The sequence below is a fragment of the Festucalex cinctus genome, chromosome 21, assembly GCF_051991245.1.
Source record: "Festucalex cinctus isolate MCC-2025b chromosome 21, RoL_Fcin_1.0, whole genome shotgun sequence".
NCBI lineage: Eukaryota > Metazoa > Chordata > Actinopteri > Syngnathiformes > Syngnathidae > Festucalex > Festucalex cinctus.
In genome coordinates, this window is record NC_135431.1 from 8,739,429 (window position 1) to 8,747,588 (window position 8,160).

The 8,160-nt window shown below is 40.0% G+C and overlaps 2 protein-coding genes across 15 annotated transcripts in view; one reads left to right on the plus strand and one right to left on the minus strand.

Moving 5' to 3' along the window:
- LOC144009934 (uncharacterized) overlaps window positions 1-8,160 on the plus strand; it is a 52,477-nt gene that overhangs the window by 34,794 nt on the left and 9,523 nt on the right. Inside the window, exons 5-6 of one of the 5 annotated variants that reach the window (XR_013281100.1) lie at window positions 5,742-5,881; window positions 6,938-7,023. Coding sequence is in view for 2 of the 5 variants with exons in the window: in XM_077509890.1 (XP_077366016.1) it covers window positions 5,742-5,778 (37 nt within the window). In the remaining 3 variants the exon portion in view is untranslated. Of the gene's footprint in view, window positions 1-5,741; window positions 5,925-6,937; window positions 7,812-8,160 lie in introns of those variants that run through there. The other 4 variants (XR_013281099.1, XR_013281098.1, XM_077509890.1 and 1 more) reach the window with 4 other exon arrangements.
- sash1a (SAM and SH3 domain containing 1a) overlaps window positions 705-8,160 on the minus strand; it is a 143,546-nt gene continuing 136,090 nt past the window's right edge. For 9 of the 10 annotated variants that reach the window (XM_077509883.1, XM_077509880.1, XM_077509879.1 and 6 more), the window contains 3 exons: window positions 5,753-6,693; window positions 4,054-4,185; window positions 705-3,008 (listed from right to left, as the gene is read on the minus strand). In XM_077509883.1, coding sequence (XP_077366009.1) covers window positions 2,754-3,008; window positions 4,054-4,185; window positions 5,753-6,693 — 1,328 coding nt within the window. In that variant the 3' untranslated portion in view covers window positions 705-2,753. Of the gene's footprint in view, window positions 3,009-4,053; window positions 4,186-5,752; window positions 6,694-8,032 lie in introns of those variants that run through there. The other variant, XM_077509882.1, reaches the window with a different exon arrangement.

Genomic DNA, 8,160 nt, shown 5'->3' on the forward strand with positions numbered 1-8,160 from the left:
TTTCTATAAGAAAACATTTTAGTGTATATTTGACGGCAATTATAATTGCACTGAAAAAAAGTTCCACCAATTTTTTTATTTTTTTAATAAACAGGGATATACTTTCACTCAATAATTTTCAACAAAAATAGGTGTTGCTTCTCCCTCCCAAAAAATCTGCAAATGGTGAACCAGTGGGTGCTCATCCATTTGAGCAAGCAAAACACAATTAAAATAAATAAAATTAATGCTTTAAAAAAAATAAAAATAAAAAAATAAAAAGTCTCAAAAGAACTACTAGTAGTGGTGCTGGGTTTTGCTATCAGTAACTAAGAGTACTTGTACAGGTATCGTTCTGGAAAAAAAAAAGTGGTATATAACATCCCATAACATATTTTTATGACGTGTCATCTTTCCATAATGTAGTACTCGTGTTGATACGTTTCTAGATGCCAGACATGACACCGCAAATAAAAAAAAAAAAGCTACCTAAACGTTTTCCTTACCTGGATGTCCACGTTTAAAGTTGCAGATTTTTAAATTGTTCTGAAACAAAAAAAAATGCCTTTTCACAAGTGAAATCACAATTTTTACACATTTAAGCAAATATTTTTTTTTTGTTCATCTCTTCTGTATTTTGTCATTTTGAACCACATCAAAAGGGTTGTGTATGACGATAAACATTTTATTATCATTATAGTTTGTGAATGACAAAGTTATGGACATGAGATTTTTTTTTTTATTATTTCAATACACGAGCAAATATGTATGGACAATCATAAAGTAGATGAAAGGCAGATAAAACAATCATATGTACACATATGTTACAATACAAACTGTATGCAGCTCCTCACTTGCTAAAGCAATATGCATTACGCAGGTAGGTATTGCTATTCGTATAGTACAGCTAATTACAGTCAGAAAGGTAAAGACAAGGGAGAAAAATAACTTATTTAAATATCAATTACATATATAGAATGTGCAAGGCCTGCATAGCATTTCATATATGTAATCAAGATGGCGCAAACCAAGTGGGAGTGATTAGGGGGGAAGTTTATTACTCATTTACTACTCAGTTATTACACTTGGCATTCATTAAGCCACCAAAACCTTTTTACAAAAACAGCCAATTTCGCAGCTAGATTAAGTCACCCTCTAAAGTGCATTTACAGTGTCAGTATCTTTATTTTTACTTAACACTTGTCTCGCCTCTCCCAGAGCACCACATTTCAAAGGGGGGAAATCAGTTCCTCTTCATAAGGAATAAGACAAAAAAAAAATAGCGTGAAATCACGCCAAGTGTGCCCTCAGTTTATCCCTGATTTTATTTTATTCGTAGCTTTCCACCTCATTTCATTTTTTTTTTTTTTTTATTAATCTGCTGATTCGTTTAAATGATACTTGCAACATATTTGATATACAATGGAACCTCTAAAGACAATTTACCCAAATAATTGGACCACAATTTGTATTTTATTTTCTATTTAATTATTAATATTCAAACTACTACATCAGCAAACGTCTTTGTCAAGGGTGGTCATAGAAGTGAAAAGCCAAATAAAAAGCTAAATCTTGTTTGCTTAACTTAAAGTTGACCTCAATTTGTCAACCAATTGTACACAATTCTGTTTTGTTGTACCATTAAAGTATGGAGTCTACTTTAATGCCAATTTTTTCACATGGTATATATATTCTGTATACAGTATATGCACACATATACTGTATATCTGTAAGTGTATAATGTTTATAACATGTATATGTGGACCCCCACTACTGACAGGCCAAACCTGACAAAATATATATTTTTTTAAATGTTAGTGTTAAAGAAATGTTATTAAACGTCATTATATTAACAGTATGTAAAAGTACAAATGATTGAATATTAAAAACAAAACATTGCATGTTTTAACTACAAATAATATACATCTTTAAAACATATGCAAAAATGCTTCACCAAAATATATAATTTTTTTTTTTATTTTTATTTTTTTGCCCGTATCTCAGGGTTAATCAACTTGAGAGGTTCCACAGTTTATAAAATAATGCTTCATTTCAAACATCAGCTCCATCCGTCTCTTTGGATATTGTTACTAAGATCTTAAATGATGTTTTCATCAGTAAAATTAAACCAAATTCGCTTTGCGTAGTTGAAGTTAAACTGTTTGTATTCACCCGTCTACACTATCCACTCATCTGGCTAAGGCAAAACGTATAAAAACGTGCGTGGATATGTCGGGAATGCTGATTGGTAATGACCCGACGGCAACTTTCAGCACACACATAAACAAAATGAAGCTATAATACAGAAAATACAGTCCCATAAAAGTAAGCCACGTATCACGCCTGGTTATATGGTATGTATTGAGTGGAATCACTTCGGCGGCGTAAAATACACGACTCACAAAATGATTGGGTGAAATTTCACACGAGAACCTTCCCAGGTGAACTGAATTTGAACTTTGGAATGTCCAATGTGAAATTTCAACGTTTTTGTGAGTTGTATATCCCAGAAACAAAAAGCCACTTTTCACAAGCAAATCACTTGTGAAGCGTCCATTCTACAAAATGGTGGTGTGCTTTCTTCTGCAAAGGCAGTCTTTAGTTGAGCCGAGAGTGGGCGTGTCTTCACATTACAGCGACTTTTTTTTTTTTTAAAGGCATCATTTTAGCATCCAGGATCGACTCCAAGTTGCCGTAAACATTAGAGAAAAAGAGTGCTGGAAAAGCGTCTTGACAAACAGGAAGTACTCAAGTGAAAACTTCTCGAGGCGGGTTCACGCGTCCCGGCGCTCGGCGACCAGCTGGGCCTCGCCGATCAAGCGGCGGGCGTGCCCGCGGTCGCGCACGCCCGCCTCCCGGGCGGCGCTCTCCGTCAGCGAGGCCACGCCGCTCAGCGAGTGCACGCCGGCCGTCGCCAGGGCCGGCGCGTACATGGGCAGGCCGATGGACACCAGCCAGTCCGAGACGGTGGTGACGCTGCCCGTCGCCGCCAGTCTGCGGCACATTTCTGTCAGGCCGCCCGAAGGGATCTGGGGGGGGGGACACAGAAATCTTAACTGTAAAATGAATTCAGAGATTTGAAATAGTTCTGCGCGATATAAGAACTGCTTTAGAGCACCTCGTTGTCAGCCATGAGTGTGCGCGCATCATGGAGACAAAGGCAGAAGAGCGATGAAGGGAAATGTTTTTCTTTAAAAAAGTCAGAATCGATCGACAGCCAGCAGGTAGCTTTCAGGATGATGTTGGCCATTTTAGAGCACCTCGTTCTTAGCCACGAGTGTGCGCGCATCATGGAAACAAAGGCAGAAGAGCAATGAAAAAAAAAAGTCAGAATTGACCGTCAGCATGTAGCTTTCAGGATGACGTGGTCATTTTAGAGTGTCTCGTTGTTGGTCATGAGGATGCATATGTCATGTAGAGAAAGGCAAAAGCAAAAAAAAAAAAAAATAGGAGGGGGAAAAACTGACTTGGCAGCAAAATCTGACTTCACAGCCAGCATGTGGGCAGTGACTTCAAGCTGGTCGAACTACTTTAGAGCGCCTTGTTGTTGGCCATGAGTGTATGCACATCATGGAGATAATAAAAGCGTTTTTTGTTTTTTTTTCTTGGGGGGGGCTTGAAATAAATGCTTAAATGCGGCTTGACAGCCACCATGTGGACCAAGGCTTCAGGATGATGTGGCCACTCCCCACTTTAGAGTGCCTCGTTGTTGGCCATGAGTGTGTGTATGGCATCTAGAACCGGTGGAAGAGCGGGGAGGGAGGAAAAAAAACACACTTGACAGATAGCATGTCGATGGGCTTCTTGCTGGTGTGGCCCCTTTAGAGTGCCTCGTTGTTGCGGCATAGAACAGTTATGTGAAAGCTAGACTAAGTAGCATCCATTCAAGAGAGATTTTTTTTTTAATTTGTGATTGTGAAGCTTCATTTGATGTATTTGTCATTTTTTTAACCATTCAATTTGGTAGTTAACACTCGTCTTTGTGGTGTGGCAAATTTTCAAGACATTATTTTCACTTGAGGGTCTTGAAATGACAATTTGAGAAGCAACCCAATTGGAGCAGTGTATCCTTACGGCCATGCGGTGTTGCTTGCGCAGCTCTCGGACTCTGAGCTGGTCCATGGTGGAGGCCACCTCCTTGACGGGCTGCTGCAGGTCTTCGGAGTAGCGCTGCATCAGAGGCTGGGGGATGCCACAGCGGCCATGCTGGGGGAAGAACGACAGGATATATGATTAACATTTCTGCATGGCAAGAAAAAAATGACCTTAAAATGGACGCTTCAACCCAAAATGGCAGACTGCCTGTTTTTTTTTTTCAGTTGCGATTTTTTTTTTGCTGGTCTACTCATAACAGACAAATCGACCAAATTTCTCCATCACGCTTGAGGTCTGACGGGTGGTACAAAGTTTTATAACCCGTCTGGCCAAAAGTGCAATTCCCCAATAAACTTAACAGTCTGCACCACATTACAGTGAAGTCAGCCTGCAGTCTTCGCCCTGCAGCTTTTTATTGCCGTGTGCATTCGCACTTCAACGCCTGCGGCCTGATGTATACCAACAAGCCATTACTTGGCTCCATTTTTGTACATCAAAGCAAAGTCGATGTTTTTTGGCCTCCAAACTAAAATTTGTGGCAAGTGGCAGGAAAAAAAAATTAAAAAAATACGAGTTAAATACGATTTGTCACGGAGTGGATGACGTGCTTTTGTTGGCACATATGATTGTATGTAGAATCCCGTACCTAATTTATTTACCTCCTTTGGAATATCCATATTCAAATTAGTAGTTAAAAACAAAAATCAACAGTATCTATATATTAGTGGTGTCAAAACTAGTTTCTTATTAACAGATCAAAGTCCTATTTACACAGATTGAGTTTTTTTTTTTTAATGCTAAGTAAAACACACCCCTTATTTGGAAACCTCAGTACATTGGGAATCCTGGTGATGCAGGACGCACGTCTGCCTATAAATTACCCTCAAGAAATGTGACAATGTTGAAAGCTCATGTAACATCTTCTGGATTATTTGCAGGAAAGCTGCGTCATACTATCACCAATGTTCAAAATGAAACGCTAATGCCACTCAGTGGCAGAAAAAAAATACATTGCATATCTATGGATGACTGAGTATTGTTTCACTCCTTAAAAATGATCATTTGTCTGGTGTAACATGACAGATTAACCCTGCTGACACTTTAGACCGCACTGGGGGTTAAAGCAACCTAGGACAAATTAACTCATGAATATGTAAGTGTCCTAGGACAGATTATACTGCACTATGATAGATTTAACCCACCCCAATATTCAGCAATTATTTTTTTCAAAAATATACTTTTTTCCTACACCCCTCTAGACATTCTACAGATATTTTTTATTGTATATTCCTATAAATAGAAGTAGGGATAGGGGGAGTTAATCTGTTTTAGCGGGGTATAATCTGTCCTGCGACCCTTTAACCCCTGGGGATTAATCTGTCCTAGGACACGTTAACCCCCAGGTTGAAGTGTTGGGAGTGTTAATCTGTCCTGTTACACCAGACAAAATTCATTTTTATAGTCAGTCATAAAACTATGTACGTTGTTAAAAGGAGTGTACAATAGTTATAGATTTGTGATTCAATTTATTTTTTCTGCCACTGGGTGGCATTAGCTTTTCATGTTAAACATTGATGATAGTATGGTGCATTGTCATTATGATGCAATTTTCCTTCAAATAATACAGACGATTATATTGATTGCAGGTTTTTGTGTCTATCTGGCAGGTTTCGGCTACCTTGTCCGAGTAAGGCTCCTCCGTGAGATCGATGCCCTCAGCCTCCAGCCGTTGCTCCAGCAAGGTGAGCAGGTCAGGAGCCATCTTGGAATGCGAAGCCTTCCTCATCACAGCCACCTTGCCCCCCAGGTCAGAGAGCCACGGGGGCGCCGTCGCCTCTTCCCCGGCGGACGAGGAGTTGCTGGGGGTGCTCGGGGTCTTGGCGGGAAGGGGAGGGGCGGCACCGGTACCGCACCGCGTCACGGGGCTGCTCGGGTGGGAACGCGGGAGCGAGTGCGTGGGTGAAGGGGCGGGAGACGGCGAAGAGGGCACGGACAGCGGGGAGTGGCAGACTCCGTTGGCGAGTCTTTCTCTGGACTTCTTGGCAGGAACAGGTGGCGGTACCGGCGGCTTTTTGGCATGAGTCCGTATGACCCTCTCACCACTTGCGTTGGACTCCGGGGGACTTGGGGCTTTTGTTGTGGGACAAGGCGGTCTCAAAGGCAGCTGCGAGGGTATAGGGGGTCTGTCAAATCTGGGTTTCGGACTCACTGGTGGACTTGCAGTACAAACTGGAGAACTCTCCCTAACAGCTCTACTCGTGTCCAAACGGGGCTCTTCTTTTGTTAGTTGAACCTCCTCGTTCTCATCCTTCCTCTGCTCCCAGTGCAGGTCTCCCAAGGAATGGGAGCGTTTCCAGGACCCTGTGTCTTGGGAGGGCTCATCCAGGTCCTCGCAGCTTCGACTGGCCGGGATGGGGGAACGGCGATGGGTTTTGCAGCGCCCCAGCAAGTTGAAGCCCTTCAAGGAGGGCTTGCCGAATAAGTTTTTGGGGAACTTGGAGCGCTGGTTCTTGGCATTCTGCTGCAAGGCCTCACTGGAGATGGTCATGGGAAGAGTCGGATAGTCGGGAGATTGTCCCGCGGAAGAGCGACCTGAGCGGGAGGCCTTCTTGCTCTTGCCTGCAAAATAAAAACAGTTCCTGTAATTCCCGCAAAAAGCTACAATGCACCTCAAGATGTTGCCGAAGTACTACTTTTCTATGAGACAAGGATTTGGGAATGTTAGCTCCTCCCTTCAAATCAACATCATTGCTGCTAACGTTTTGTATTAGGACAAATTGGGTGGGCGAACACTGAACTTCTGTCATAATTCCTAACTATGAAGTTACAGTCGATTAGCTGAGTTTTGTTCTTTGTTTTTCAGAAATGTGATGTAATGGCGTCAAGCATGGGAGAATGAAGAGCGGAAACAACTTACCGTCTTGTCCCCTGGCTTACAAAGCACGATGGGTGAGAACAGCCAGAGTTAAGTTTTAATGGGATGGACAGAGAAATTGTAGAGATGGTATGCGATGAAATGTCGCCGCAGCACCAAAAAATGTAGAAATAAGTTATTTAGATATAATAATTCCAATTACATTAACGGTTATGTAATGTTGAAAAGAGATAAATGCATCTCAACGTGTGATGATTCAACAAATGTCAACTACAGTTTGATATTGCTTGGAACGGAGTAGTACCACAAAAAACAAAAAAAAAGCCTACTTATGTTACTAAAACATTAAAAGAATACATTTGTTATTGTACAGATTGAAAAAAAAAAGAAGTAATTTTATAAAACAAACTGCAAGATTTAAGGTGTTATTCGTATAAGTATAGGAATAAAGAAAATGTTACAAAAATAATCATGAAAGGCACAATTACTTGAGAATATAGTTGCAATAACACAGGAGGGAAAATGTTAATATACAGTTTCTTAAGATAACTTTTTTTAGTTGTAATTTATTTCCAAGTCTACAAATGAAATGATCCAATTTGATGAGAAAGCCTTCAATAAAATTAGTAATACTACAAGAATAAAGGTAAATTGTTGAGGATCTTGACATGTTACACTATTAGTTTTGAATAAAAAAAATAAAAAATACTGTAAAATTTTCTTTTGTGACTTTGAATGGAGCATTACATTAGCCTTTTAGTTTTTTTTCTGTAAAATCACAACTTAATTCTCTTAACGTTATGACTTCCAGGGTTAACATTTAATAATTTTTTGTATATCTTATTCAAGTATAATTACAATTGTCCGCTGTCAAAAGATATATGTAATGTTAATGATTAGAGCATTCAGGGATCAACAGTATCAATGTTTTATGAAAGTAAACGTAAACAATTTTTTTCTTTACATACATTACTGTGGATCTCTGAACCTGAAAAACATGCAGAAAATGCAGAATGTCTTCTAAATAAGCAGGAAATTTATGAATAGTTTAAAGGCGTGAAACGTAAAACAAGAGACAAAACATAAAAAAGCAAGCAGCAATGTTTTTATTTTTTTGGGGTGGGGTGGGGAGGGCCTTTTTTTGGGGTTTCTTTTTAATTCCACACTTCAATCTCTATTGTGGCACACAATGACTGCGGCCAATTCTCAAC